We start from the raw sequence: 15300 nt of genomic DNA on the forward strand, positions 1-15300 counted from the left end.
GCTCTGAAAAAAAGAGGGCGGGGTCTGACTCAGAGAAGAAAGAGGAGGTGGGGCTTGCCTCTGGAGAGAAGTGGCAGGGTCTGAGGGAGAAGGGGACGGGCCTGACACTGGAAAAGTGAAGAGGTAGGGTCTGACCCTGAAATAAGGAAGAGGGTGGGGGCTTTCCTAACTGAGGCTGAGAAGAGCTCCTCCAGGCCCTTCTCAGCCTTCTTAAGGGAGAGAAGGAGCAGGGCCTGAGTGTGATGAAGGGTGGGGTGACTGACAGAAACTAGGGAACCTGTCCATGAGTTAAGGAAGGAAGGCCGGACCATGCGGTCAATAAGGGTGAGGGGCATGATCCAAAGGGGCGGGGCCAGGAGAGGAACGGGGTGGGGCTTGGGAGATTGTCTGGTTCTCCCGCCGTATTTCCATCACCTCCTGAGACATGCCTCCCTCCCTGCAGGGGCCGCGGACCTCTCCTCGCTCTCGCTCGCCGTTTCTAGGACCACGGGTGAGCAGCCCTCCACAGTTCCTGCCCATGTGCACGCTCAGGATGGGGCAGGGGGAATCCTGTGGAGGTGGCATTGTGTACGCCTCTGTCTGGGGGTTTTGCGGAGGTCTACCTCAGCTTTCCTCAGCCTGTATCCCTCCCTGCCCGTTGAGATGGGGTCCCCAGATGCCCCTACCTCCCGGGTGATAAGGAGCTGGGCAAGTAAAACTAACCACCTATTCACTCTCTAAGAGAGTCCTCTTTAGAGATTCACTATGGTAGTGCAGAGCGTAATAATTACATACTGGTGCCACCACCCCTTCACTGCAAGTCACTTCCCTTCTCTGGGCCTCAGTTTTTCTCATCTGTAGGAGGGGCATAATATCAATGCCTCAGAGGGACCGAGAGGATTCAATGAGCTGATACAGCTAAACAGTATCAGTATTAAAGCAATAACAGTATTAAAGCAGTGTCTGGCACACAGTTAAGGGTCACCCAGAGAGCTGTTAAAACAGATTTTTGGGCCCCACCTCCAGAGTTTCTGATTCAGTAGCTCCAGGATGGGCTCTAAGAGTTTGCATTTCTAGCAACTTCCCAAGAGATGCTGAGAACCACTAGTCTATAAGGCCCCTCATCCTGTGCCATTCAAAATTCAGTGCTGCCCAAGGAAATGCAGAAGCATGGCCAAAGGATGACATCATCTCTCATAAATGTGCTGGAATTTGGAGGGCAGGGATTGAGTCCTGCCACCAGGAAAACTCAGTGGCCCCAGTGGGCTGGGTCTGAACCTCTCTCTGGAGGTAAAATCTTGGGATGGACCCCAGAAGTGCTGGCGTGGCTGTGGAGGAGGCCCTGCGGGTTCTCTAAGAGGTCTGTGAGTTTGGGAGATAGTGAAAGGTGGGAGATGGCATTGGGAACAGGTACTGCCAAGCACTGGTTCTGGGCAAGAACAAGGTTGAGACTTTTCTGACCCAAGACCTAGATCTTTGGTTTCTTTCAGTTGAGAGTAATTTCTGATGTTATCCATTCAACAGATATTTATTGAGTTCCAATTGCATACCTGGCCCTGTGCTGGGCAGTGCTGAGCACTCAGCAGTGACCAAGACAGCCCTGGCTCTGCCCTCATAGGGTTCCCTACCTAGATGTGGAAGCAGATATGTACACAATGAATTAAATGTAGGATTATAAAATGTGATAAAGGCCCTAAACAAATCTTGGGATCAGTGACACCTAAATAGCATGGTGGGGATGGGAGAACAACTGAGACAGAGTAGGAGGGAAATTTTCCCTCATTTTGATGGGCCGAACACATACTGGGCCCTGGGTATACAGTGGGGATGGGGCAGATGTGTTTCCTACTCTCTGGTGTTCACAGTCTACAGGAGACAGATATGAATCACTCTAATATAAGGTCATGTCAAATCCTAGCCAGTGCCATGAAAATGATAAAACCAAGGCACCTAACTGTGAGTGACTGGAGTGGGGGTTCTGGGGGCTATCTTGGATAAAGTAGTGAGGGAAGACCCATCTAGGAGGTGACATTTGACCAGGGACCTGAAAGTGGAGGACGAGGCATGCAAAGACCTGAAGGAAGAGCATTCTGGTAGAGACTAGCCTGTGCAAAGGCCCTGGGGCATGAAAGACAGCTGCTCAAGCGTGGCCCATCCTGGCTGGCCCTGAATGGTGGCAAGTTTGTGTGGGAGTTTGGGAGGGGGGCAGGTTGTTATTTGAGCTGAGCCCTGAATAAAGAGAAGTCCCTAACATTTCCTGGCTGAAAGAGGATTTTAGATAATAATAATAATGGCTAAGTTTTATGGAGGGCCTGAAGTGGTCGGACCCTGTGCTAAGCAATTTCCCAGTGTGCTTCTAAATCCTCATGTTAATGCCTGAGATATATCAGACCTTTTTATAGAGAAGGAGGCTCAGAGAGGTTAGGCAACTTTCCCAAGACAACACAGCCGGAAGTGACAGCCGGGATTCAAACTAACATCTGTGTGACTCCACACCCCATGCTCTGAAACCATGTCTTCCAACCTCCCCATTTTATAGACAGACAATCTGAGGCCTAGAGAGGGGAAGCAATTTACCCACCTCCATAAAATAATGTCTCCCAACACTTTACCCAACAGCAGCCAGCATTTATGTATCGTCTACTATTATGGCAGTTCTAAGTGCTTCCTGTATATTAAACAGCCCAACCAGACAAGCATTATTATTGTGTCCATTTTATAGATGAAGAAACCAAGGCACAAAAAGAGTTTAAGTAATGGGCTCAGAGCCACATGGCTAGCAAGGAACAGAGCCAGGATTTGAACTGAGGCAGTACAAAGCTTCAGCCACAGCTGCCCGGGCCTCAGTTTCCCCTCGCAGCCTGGGAGCTCCTTGAGGGCTCAGACAAAGTCTAACTCATCTTTGGATCCCCAGGTCATCCAGCACGGATGCCTGAGAAGGTGTTTCCAAGTTGAAGGGACTTGAAGTTGGCCCTGCCAGTGATCTGTAGCGTGTCCCTTCCTCTCTCCCAGCCTCAGTGTCCCCATCTACCAAGTGGGGATGTCTTCCCCACCCTGGTGACTTCACAGATCACATGAGATAAGCGGGGAAGGAAGACTGCTTTCCAAGGAGCAAAGGTCTGGCTGCTGGGAGCCACTCCCCGAGAGTGGAGGAGGAGGACAGGTCTGGCAGCAGGGCAGGTTGGCAACGATTTGGTGGCCAGCGGCCAGCACAGGCAACCCTGGATGGGGCATCTGGCCCCGGTCTGCCCTCCCGTGCTGTGTGACCCCACAGGCTTGCTTGCTCCCTCTGGGCTCCCCTTGTTCTGTCTGTGGAATGATGGGAGGTTGGTTTCCATCCTCCACGGTCCCTTCCAGGGCTGAGCTTTCCTGAGGAGGTGATAAGGGGCTTCCCCAGCATTGCTGTCATTCCCCCCTCAGGAAGTAGGGGCAAATCCCGGATACCGGCTGGGTACTGCTGGGGACTGGCATGGGATGCAGAGGGAGGTGGTTGCCTAGAAGTGAAGGATCAGCCTTCCTGGATCTTCAGACACCAGGAAGTGATCTCCCGGGGTCTAGGGTGGGCTTTAGGGAGGGGTCCACCCCCACATTTTGTTTAGAATCTTGGGCATCCATTTTTTTCCCCTGGTGATGAGACCCTTGGCTTTTCCTTAGATTCTCAACACTGCTTCATAATCCCTGGTCTAAAGGTTTTTTGGGGGAGGCATTTGAGGGTAGCCTGACCCTGGGACCCCAACATTGGGAGCTGAAGGGAGGGTAGGCCAGGAGGGAGAGATGGGGGTTAGGGCTTAACATCCCAGGGAGTCAGAGCCCAGGATTTCCCAGGATGGAGGAAGGGGGAAGGGTTCTGGGAGGGGATGGGGTTGGGGAATCTGTCTTAAAAGATGAAAGTCTTGACCACTTCCTGGACCTCACCTTTCTCTTTCTCTTTCTTCCACAGATGAATTGGGTGAGTATCACAGGGCAGTTCTGGGGGGAGGCTGGGAAGTCCAAGTGCTCACAGAGAGGGATCTTGGCCTTCCTTGTTGGGGAGGAGGTCACAGTGTGACTTCTGGGACTGCTGGGGGATTTTAACAAAGTCATGTGCTCCCAGGGTACTTAGCAGTGCTTGACACTTAGTGAAGATTCAGCATATGCCAGCCGTCTTTAGCATTAGTTACTGTTACTACAACTATTGTTCATTCCTTCAGTGAGTTGTATTGAGCACCTGCTGCATGCCAGGCACTGTTCTAGGCACCGGGGATTCAGCCACGAACCAAAGTCCCTGCTCTCTTGGAACTGATACTCTAGTGGCAGAGACAGGAGGAAAAGGAATAAAGAACAAAATAATGTTAGATTGGGCTAAGGAAATAAACAGGAAGAGGCCTGGGGAAAACACATTAGATTGGGCCTTTCTGAAGAGGTGGGCTGAGACCGGAAGGATGAGAAAGAGCCAGCATGGGTTGAATGGGGGGAAGCGTGGAACAGGCAGATGGAGGAGCCAGTCCAATGCCCCGAAGAGGGCCGGGCTTGGTGGGTGCAAGCAACAGAAAAGAGACCAGAGCATGATGAGAGGGGGCAGCGGGAGGCAAGAAGCCCAGGACAGAGGGGGCCCGTCCACAGAAGGCTCTGTGGCCAAGGTCGGGGGTGTGGGTTTTGTCTTTGTCCTGTTTTCCTGAGGTGAGTGGAGTTTGGGGAGAGTTTTATATGGGGAAGGTGTTGACTTTGAATCTTAGGGAGATGGGAGCCACTGGAGGCTTCTGTTGAGATGGGCACAGGGTCTGACATCAGATCCCTCTGGCTGTGTTTGGCAGATAGACTGGAAGAGGCGAGGTGGGGAACAGGGGCAGTGGTTCAGGTGGAAAGTGATGGAGGGTGGCCCAGGGAGGAAGCAGTGGCGGTGGGGAGAGGTGGTGGGAACGTAAATGTATATTTGAGGTAGAGGCAGGAGAAGTTCATGGATTGGACATAGTAGATGTGGGATCGTGAGCCCTGATAAAGATGTGTATCCTTCCAGCTTGAGCACCGTGGATGGTGGTGCTGCTTTCTGAGATGGGAACGGCTTGGGCAGAGCACCTGTTATTCTTGTTGTTATTAAATGGGGCAAGATGGAGGCAGGGGTACCTGTGACTTGGTTCTACCTTGATCCAGGTGAGAGGTGATGGAGGCATGGGTTCAGGAGCTGTTTCGGAGGCGGGTGCACAGAAGGGTGCAGGAGAAGGAGAAACCAGGCCGACCTCTGGGGTTTCGGGCTTCTAGAACTGGGGGACGCTACGCGTCTGTTTCCAAGAAGGAGGGCAGGGGCTTTTCTGTGTTCGGACCTGACGCCCCTGCCCTTGGCCCACAAGAAATATGTCTTGAAGAAATGAACGGACGGGGAAAAGGCGAGGGCAGCACAAGTCTGGGGGTAAAAAAAGCGTTTTCTTTGACAATCAGCGTCATCCCTAGGTTTTGCTTCTCCCGCAGAGATCATCGACGAGTACATCAAGGAGAATGGCTTCGGCCTGGAGGGGGCGCAGCCGGGCCCGGGCGAGGGGCTGCCGCGCCTGGTGTCTCGCGGGGCGGCCTCCCTGAGCACCGTCACCCTGGGCCCCGCGGCGCCCCCGCCCCCGGCCACGCCGCCGCCCTGGGGCTGCCCCCTGGGCCGGCTGGTGCCCCCGGCTCCGGGCCCCGGGCCGCGGCCGCACCTGGTCATCACCGAGCAGCCCAAGCAGCGCGGCATGCGCTTCCGCTACGAGTGCGAGGGCCGCTCGGCCGGCAGCATCCTCGGGGAGAGCAGCACAGAGGCCAGCAAGACGCTGCCCGCCATCGAGGTGGGCACCAGGGGCGGGGGCGGCACCGGGGGCGGTGGGACTCGCGTGTCCCCCGCCCCGAAGATTCATACGCATGTATTTCTTTATTCATGTATTTTATGGTGGTTATTATTATTGCTGTTGCTATTGTTGGAGCGGATGATACCGCTGTCACTTGGCCTTAAATTTAAAGGGCATTCAGAGAAAGACCTTCTTCCCGGCAATTTGACGGTATTGGTCAAAATTATCATTGGTACCCTCCTGGTTCACCAGTGAGGCCTTAAGAATCAGAGTATCTGGATTCGAATCCAGGTACTGCCTTGGACAGGTTACTCGATCCCTCTGTGCCTCCTCCTCTACAAAATGGGATAATACGGACTTCCCTGGCGGTCCAGTGGTTGGGACTCCACGCTTTCACTGCTGGGGGCCCGGGTTCGATCCCTGGTTGGGGAACTAGGATCCTGCAGGCCCCCTGGCGCGGCCAAAAAAGAAATTAAAAAACTGAAGAATAATAATAACCAAGCACCTGGGGTTGTTGGGAGGAGTAAATGAGTTACTTATTCACGCCAAGTACCTCGAACATGGTGAGTGCTCAATTGAGATAGCTTCTAGTATTACTAGTATAATTATTATTATCATTATTACTCTTAGGCCGGGCCATTCCACTTCTAGGAACTTATCATGTAGATGTGCCTGCATCTGGGTGAAAGAGGGACGTACAAGGTTCTCCCTTGCAGCCTTGTTTGTATAGAGAAGAATTGGAAGTTTCCGTGTTAATCATCAGGGGACTGGTGAAATAATCGATACATCTACCGATTGCAATCCTATGCAGCAGGGACAAATATATCTGTGTAAGTGTGCAGATAAATATAAATACATACAGTTAATACAGAAAACATTTTAAATGAAGCCATCCCTTAGGTACTGATGTGGAAGTATCTATCTCCAAGATATATTAATTCTGTTTAAATTGAGGTGCAGAATTTTGTGGGTATTATACAGTTGACCCTTGAACAACATGGGTTTGAACTGGGTGGGTCCGCTTAAACGGGGATTTTTTTCAACAGTAAATACGATCCCCAGTTGTTGGAATCCCCCCAGGCGGAACCGCAGAAACACGGATACTGAGGACCAGCTATAAGTTATAGGTGGATTTCCCACTGCGGGCAGGGTCGGTGCCTCAGTGCTCCCTCCCCCACTCCCCGCGTTGCTCAAGGTAAACTGTACTACCGTGTGTGTCAAAAAGAGGGGAAAATAAGATTTTCAATTTGTATTTGCTAGTATTTGCATACAGAAACTCTGGAAAGGAAAACAAATACAGGTGAATTCTTTTTTGGAGGCAGTGCTGAATGGATAAGGTACAGACAAGATTTTCAACTATAACCATCTTTATTTTATTTTTATTTTATTTGTGGCTGTGTTGGGTCTTCGTTGCTGCGCGGGCTTTCTCTAGTTGCAGCGAGCGGGGGCTGCTCTTCATTGCAGTGCGTGGGCTTCTCGTTGCGGTGGCTTCTTTTGTTGTGGCGCTTGGGCTTAGGTGCTCCGCGGCATGTGGGATCTTCGCCTACCAGGGCTCGAACCTGTGTCCCCTGCATTGGCAGGCGGATTCTTAACCACTGTGCCACCAGGGAAGCCCTTTAGTTTGTTTTAAAGTTTTGAATCATATGACATGGATCAAAACGTTCAAAAATATGAAGAGTCATGTTAAATTAACATAATTTAAATTAAATTAAAATGAACAAAAGTCCCCCACTCCTGCCTCCAGGTTCCCCCCCCCCCCGCCTCCAGGTTCCCCCCCCACCCAGAGGTAACCATTGTTATCAATATCTCATGGAGCCTTTCAGGAGTATTTTATGATTAATGATTATACAGGCAAATATATATATACGTATATACTATCCCCCTTTTGTACATAAAGGGGAGTGCGCGTGCGCGTGTGTATATAAAATGTGTGGGGTTTTTTGTTTTTTGGGTTTTTTTGGCCGTGCCACGCAACTTGCGGGATCTTATTTCCCCAACCAGGGATCTAACCCAGCCCAGTGGAAACATGGAGTCCTAACCACTGGACCACCAGATTCCCTTCCAGAAGTTATTTGAGTGACACACGTGAAGGAAATAATAGATGAGCCGAGTCGTTCTCTACAGCCCTGCTTGTAATAGCGGGAAACAGGAAACAACCAAAATGTCCACCAATAGGAGACTTGCCCAATATATTATCCTATATCCACATAGCGGGATGAGATGGTAAAGAGAATAAGGCAGCTTCAGTCATGCTGATGTGAGCTCAGCTCCAAGATATATTCTTAAGTTAAAAAAAACACATTTTAGGACTTCCCTGACGGTCCAGTGGTTAAGACTCCACGCTTCCACTGCAGGGGGCACGGGTTCGATTCCTGGTGGGGGAACTAAGATCGTGCAAGCTGTGTGGCGTGGCCAAAAAAAAAAAGTTAAAAAAAAAAAACAACTTCTGGAAGTGGGATTGCCCGTCAAAGATAATTTGACGGCTGTTGCCAAGTTGCCCTGCCCCGGGGGTTGCATGCATGACTGTCTCTCCCAGTGATTTCTGAGAGGCCTGGTTCCTGTGCCTTTCCAATACGGAGACTTCATGTGTTTCTGGATCTTTGCCCAAGTGTCCATGGACCCTGAATTATGTCCTCACCATCCCACCAGCCCTGGATCCCGGGCTCATCTGCTCCCTGACCTCCAGCTTCCTCCCTGGTGACCAGCTCTCAGTCTCCTCCAGATTTCCAAGACCGCCAGAGGGGTGCTGTTAAATTACACATCTGCTCCTCTCCCCTGTTCAGAATCCTCCTTTGGCTCCCTAGCACCCTCAGGAGGAAACCCAAGATCCTCCCTGGGCCTCTAAGACCTTTTATGGTCCGGCTCCTGCTGCCCATTCCCATCCAGCCCTCCTCACTCACCACCATCCAGCCACCAGCCCTTTGCCTGTGCCATTCCTGCTGGCTGCAGTGCTTTCCACCTGCAGCCTGGTCACCTCCTATTCACCCGTGAGGCCTCAGCCCACCTCAGGGACGCCATCCCTGACCCCGGCCCCAGGTCCCAACTCCCTCGTGTGAGATCTGTTTCCCTCTCCTCTTCCTCAGTGGGATTTGTACTCAGAGCTTTACTTGGGGGATTAGCAGAGCAACCCTGTCCTACCCCAACAAGTTTGGATTTTAGGGTCAGAAAGACTTGGGCTTTGGTCCTGGCTCTGCCATTTACCAGCTGTGTGGCTTAGGGCAAGTCCAGTGCTTCCCTTGGCCTCAGTTTCCTCATCTGTAAAATGGGGATGAAGCTCCTGCCCCCCACCACAGGACACTGTGAGGAAACCAGGGAGATGGCCCAGCACTGGTGTGCAGGACCCCTTACTCAGACAGGTGGTTGTAGTTGTTGTTATTGGATTTGGCTCCAGGCGTTGTGGCCAGAAGTAGCGTGTTAGCGGGACATTCTGGTGAAAAGAACAGTTTACTTTGAAACGTATATTCCATCACTGGCTTTTCAGGAATGGGCAAGTGTGGTACGTTGAGGGGCAATTTTGTAGCCCCTCATTTATCTTTAAGCATTTTGTCTGTTTTTCCAATTTGATAAGGGATATTTTTTCAACTTTATGTCTCAACGTTTTTGGAAAAATTTTAAACCTATGCAAAATAGACAAGGATAGCGCAATGAACACCCGTATCCTTTTGCCACATTTGCTTTATGCCTCTCTCTTGGTTTATTTTTTTGGCCATGCCGCGAGGCTTGTGGGATCCTAGTTCCTGGACCAGGGAATGAACCCGGGCCCTCAGCAGTGAAAACACAGAGTCCTAACCACTGGACCGCCAGGGAATTCCCAATGCCTCTCTCTTTATATAGACATTTACGGAGGAAGATTTGAAAGTGAGTCAGAAGTATGACACTTCACCCAAAATGTTTCAGCCTGTATCTCTCAAGAGCCATGACTTTTTTCTACGATGTAGGACCTGTCTAATCACAGTGCTGTTATCACATTCTAGAAACGTAATATTCACGCAAGAATATTATCTAAGATTAAGTCCATAGTCTAATGATCCCAGCTGACCCCAGATATCCTTTATACCTGTTTTTTTTCTTGTCTGCTTGTTTAAAATCCAGTCCGGGATCACGTGCTGCCTTTAGTTGTCAGGTGTTGCTATGGTCTGAATGTTTGTGTCCCCCCGCCTCCAATTCATATATTGAAACCCTAACCCAGAAGGTGATGGGGAAGGTCCCTTCCACCATGTGAGGACACAGTGACACAGTCTGCACCCAAAAGAGGCCCTCACCAGAACCCAATCGTGCTGTCGCCCTGATCTTGGGCTTCCAGCCTCCAGAACTGTCGAGAAATAAATATCTGTTGGGTATACGCCACCCAGTTCTTGGTATTTTGTCACAGCAGCCCACACAGAGGAAGACAGGTGTCTTTGGTATCTTTTGACTTGGGTTCATTCCTCGGTCTGTCTTTGCGTTTCAGGACAGGGACATTTGTGGAGGACAGGAAAGGCGTTTTGTAGAATGTCCCACATTCCGGGTTTATTGGCTGTTTCCAGATTAGATCAGGTTCTTCATTTTGGTGGGAATACCCCAGCGGTGATGCTGTGGCCCTCTAGGAGTCTCACATCATGGCCATGGGGTGGCAGTTTAATATCTGATGCTGAGTCGGAGCCCGTGGTGAAGGTGGTGTATTAGTCAGCTCGGGCTGCCATAACAAAATACCACAGACTGCGTGCCTTGAACCACAGGAATTTATTGTCCCACAGTTCTGGAGGCTGGAAGTCCAAAACCGAGCTATCGGCAGGGCTGGTTTCCTCTGAGGCCTTTCTCCTGGGCTTGCAGGCGGCTGCCTTCTCGCTGTGTCCTCACTTGGTCTTTCCTCTGTGTCAGCACTGGTGTCTCTGTGTGTCCAAATTACCTCTTCTTATAAGGCCATGAGGAGACTGGATTAGGACCCACCCGAAGGCCTCATTAATTTACTCACCTCTTTAAAGGCTCTATCTCCAAATACAGTCACATTCTGAGGTACTGGGAGCTAGGGCTACAACATATGAATTTTGGGGGCGTGCAGTTTAGCCCATAACAGGGAGTGACCACCATTGAAAAGGTATAGCTTTCCCTTTGTAATTAGTACATTACCTGTGGGGTGATACTTTGAGGCTGTGTTTTCCCCAACTTTTTATTTCTAAGTCTTTCCAGGCAGTTATTCTAGCTTTGTGTTGGTTTTGATTTCAGAGAGTTAGAACAGTAAATGTCCAACAATAGGGGGTGACCTGACTCTGAATTTCGATTTAGTATTTTCATCCCCATCTTTTAGAGGAGGAAACTGAGGCTCAGAGAGTGTAAGTTACTTGCTCAAGGGTACACAGCAAATTCATTGTAGTAATTACTGCCATTTACTAAGTGCTCTTGTGTGCCAGGTACTTAGTACCTATTTTACAGATAAGGACGGTAAGACCAGAGAGGTTTATCACGCAGACGGCCAGTGGTAGAGCCTGGTTTGGTACCAGGTCTGACTGACTTCAAGGCCTAATGTCTATCCACAATCTCGCATGACATCTCAAAGATGAAAAGCTTTCGTGACTTCCCTGGCGGTCCAGTGGTTAAGACTCCGAGCTTCCACTGCAGGAGCCGCGGGTTCATTCTTGGTCAGGGAGCTAAGATCCCACATGCCGCATGGTGCAGCCAAAAAAAAAGAGATGAAAAGCTTTCAGCCTTGCAGTCTTCATGACTCCTGAGACTCTGTTGACTCTGAGCTTTTCAGAATCTCCTAATGTTACATCAGGGAGCTGGTTAAACTAATGGTTTTAACCCATCTGACTCAATGAAATTTGTCTTCTCAATATAAGTTGTCTACTCATAATCATCCCTGAAATCCATAATGCCCCAACTTTAGTATGAAGGAGAAATAAAAGGAAAATTATACAGCCTATACAAGCACATTTATTTCAGTATGTAAATGCTTGGGCACAGCCTCAGGGAAATGAAAACAAAGTAGCAGTTGCTTTGGATCTCATTAATACAGCAGCATGAATGCAGCCCGACCCAGCGTGGTGGACTTTGCGACTTAAATGCCACACGTCCAGCGTGGCCATAGGTGACAGGATTTTCCAAAATGGTGAACAATTGGGAATTCCCTGGCGGTCCAGTGGCACAGCAAAAAAAAAGGCCACCAAAGTGGTGAACAATTCTCAGTTCAAATGAAACCAGTCTTCTCTCAATTAACATGGTGATTGCAGTCCTTGAAAATTCAGTGTATTTGAAAGTTATGGGAAAAAATACTGTACATGTAAAACGGAAGGAGGCTCTGGGTTCTGACCACTTAAAACAGGTTTGTCACTGATGTGAATGTTGGCGGGACATTCAGAAGTCTTGCAGGACTTGTGTGGGACTGTCCTGGTATTGCAGGCTGTGTAGCATCTGTGGCCCTGTACTGCCTGCTGTGGGTCCCGATCCCAGTGTCAACCAGAATGGTCCTCAGTATCCCAAACGCCCCCTAGAGGGCAGTACTCCCTCACTGAGACGCACCTGTTCATTGTATTTTATAGGCACCGGCTTTACACATTCGGAGCAGGCTTTTGTGGTTCTTTCATGCCAGTTAGGGCCCTGTGAGTGACCCAGGAAAGCCAAGCGGCCACGTGGGTCTGGGCCCTGTCTCAAGGGGCTAGTTTCTGCCTGCTGCCCCACGTGGCTGCTGAGTAGAAGTCCAGCCCCAGTTGCCATAACTTCCCTTTTAAAAACGAGAATCTGGAAATCTGGAATAACGTGATGTCTCATACTTTTAAAATGTAAGCTCCAGATTTTCCCCAACTTTTTAAAAAAATTATTTTATTGAAGTATACTTGATTTACAATGTTGTGTTAATCTCTGCTGTACAGCAAAGTGATTCAGTTATACATATATATATACATTCTTTTTCATGTTCTTTTCCATTATGGTTTATCACAGGGTACTGAATAGAGTTCTCTGATGTACAGTGGGACCTTGTTGTTTATCCATCCTATATAAGAGATTGCATCTGCTAACCCCAGACTCCCAATCCTTCCCTCCCCCACCCCGCCCCAACTTTTTATTCTGAAAAAAAAAATCCTTTAAATCTTTTTTTTTCTAGGTTTTTTGTTTGTTTGTTTCATTGAGGTATAACTGATATACAAACAATGTATGTATTTAGTGTACACATTTTGATGAGTTTAGATGAAAAAATTTTAATCTCCAGAAAAATTAAAAGAAGAGTGCAATAAGTACCTGTGTACCCTTCACCTATATGTACCAGTTGACATTTTGCCCCATTTGCTATATCTGTCACTCTCTCTCCATACACACAAACACACACATACACGCATGCACAGCGCTCACACACACACACAAATACACATTGTGTTTTTTGCAGACCCATTTGCAGATGAGTTGTAAATATTATGTTATTTCACCTGTACATACTTCAATGGGCATCTCCTAAAAATAAGGTCCTGCATGTCTAGGACACTCATTACCATCCCTAGGAAAATTAATGATATTCTATAATATCATCTAATATACAGTCCATACTTAAATTTCCCAATTGTCCCCCAAATGTGTGTTTTATAATTGTTCCCCCCCCAATCCAGGATCCAATCAAGGATCCTATGTTGCATTTGGTTATCGTATCTCTGTAGCCTCTCTCGTCTTTTTTTATTTTTATTTTTTAAATTTAGTTATATTTGATCAAATCTTAAGTGCATAGCTCTAGGAATTTTGACATATATATATACACTGTGTAACTACCAGCCAGGTCAAAATACATTTTTTGTTCTCTTTTAACCCAAAATATGACACCCATCTCTTTATTGTCTTTCATGACACTAATATGTCTGACCAGATGACCACAATTTGGGCTCTTCTGATGTTTCCTCCTGATTAGATTCCGGTGATGCACTTCTGAAGGGGCTGTCATAGAAGTGACGTGTTCTTCCCAGTACATCCCATCAGGGGATGCCTGTGTTACTTTGGCCCCGTAGTGGTGACGCTGACCTTGATCACGTGGTTAAGGTGGTGTCTACCAGGTCTCTCCACAATTAGTATGTTATCTGTGGGCTGTACTTGGAGACCTTGTGTGCATGCAATTTTTTTAAAGTCGAGTGGCTAAAGAAAGCACATCTGTGGGGCAGCTCTCATGTTATGAGGCCCCCAGGTTGGAAGCCTCCAGTTTAGGATCCCGGAGGGGTCTTCAGCAAACATTCCTCCATCGTCGGGGGACAGGGGAGGGGTGGGGAGCTACCAAAGGAGGCTTGGATGGGTGCAGGTGTCTGCAAAGGGACCCCAAGAGCACCTGTCTTCCTGCAGCTCCGGGATTGTGGAGGGCTGCGGGAGGTGGAGGTGACCGCGTGCCTGGTGTGGAAGGACTGGCCTCACCGCGTTCACCCTCACAGCCTCGTGGGGAAAGACTGCACGGACGGCGTCTGCAGGGTGCGGCTCCGGCCTCATGTCAGCCCCCGTCACAGGTACCTGAGCCCTGACCCCTCACCCTTGGTCACGGAGATTTTGAGGGGCTGAGGATCACCCCGGAAAACCTTAGGAGCAGGGGCAGCTTAGCCAGACTCTCCCACTGCATCTCCTAGATGGGGAAACCGAGACCTGGGGGCCGTGGAGGGTCTTACCTAGGCCTGGAACCCTGCCGCACACGCATTCACACGCATTATATTTATCCCCATTTTGTAGAGGAGGAAACTGAGGCTCAGAGAGGCGAAGGAGCCCAGATAGCCAATGGCAGAGCTGGAATTTGACTGCAGACCTGACTTAGCTGCAAGTCCCATTCTTTCTTTCGCTTTAAAATTTATATGTTTTTAATTTAAAAATTTAAAGGTTCAGAAAGGGTGTGCAATGAAAAATAAATTTCCTTCCATCTTTGGTCCTCTGGCCACCAGTGCCCCTTTCTGGAGGCAGCTAAAGATGTGCTATGCATATATATTTTTTTCCTTCCCTTATGAATGGTAGCAGACATTTGCACCTTGTTTTTATGTTCCAGTACATCTTAGAGATAATTCCTGTCAGTACATTTAGAGCTGTCCTGTCCTTTTTATTGACTGCATAGTATTCCAATGTATGGATGCACACAATTAATTAAGTCCCTATGAATGGGCACCCACAATGGTTCCAATCTCTTGTTGCTCTATTACTAACTGTGCTTCAGTGAACAGCTTCACATATATACTCTTTCTTCTGCAGGATGAATTCCTAAAAATGAAATTGCTGGCCCCAAGTCTGTGCATTTATACTTTTAGTGATTTATAAACTTAGTGAAAATGTCAGCTCCATGAAAGCAGGGATTTTATCTCTTTTGTTCCCTGCTGTATCCCCCAGTGCCTAGCACAGTCCCTGGCACACAGTAGGTGCTCAGGAAATATTGGTAGAATGAATGAATACTGCCATGTTGTCCTCCAATATGTGATTGCTGGGGCAATTTACAGTCCCGCCAGCAATGGGTGAGAGTGCCTGATTCTCCACAATATCACCAGCAGAGGGTATTGTCAGACGTTTTGATCTCTGCTGTTTTGATGAGTTTTTTAAAAAATTGGCATCA

At 48.8% G+C, this 15300-nt stretch overlaps 1 protein-coding gene across 1 annotated transcript in view; it reads left to right on the forward strand.

The window, feature by feature from the left end:
- The window catches only part of RELB (RELB proto-oncogene, NF-kB subunit), a 28903-nt gene that overhangs the window by 868 nt on the left and 12735 nt on the right, over window positions 1-15300 (forward strand). Inside the window, exons 2-4 of the mRNA XM_061172480.1 lie at window positions 443-490; window positions 5425-5771; window positions 14064-14221. Of these exons, the coding sequence (XP_061028463.1) occupies window positions 443-490; window positions 5425-5771; window positions 14064-14221 (553 nt within the window). The remainder of the gene's footprint in view (window positions 1-442; window positions 491-5424; window positions 5772-14063; window positions 14222-15300) is intronic.

Source organism: Eubalaena glacialis, chromosome 18 (assembly GCF_028564815.1).
Source record: "Eubalaena glacialis isolate mEubGla1 chromosome 18, mEubGla1.1.hap2.+ XY, whole genome shotgun sequence".
NCBI classification, from domain to species: domain Eukaryota; kingdom Metazoa; phylum Chordata; class Mammalia; order Artiodactyla; family Balaenidae; genus Eubalaena; species Eubalaena glacialis.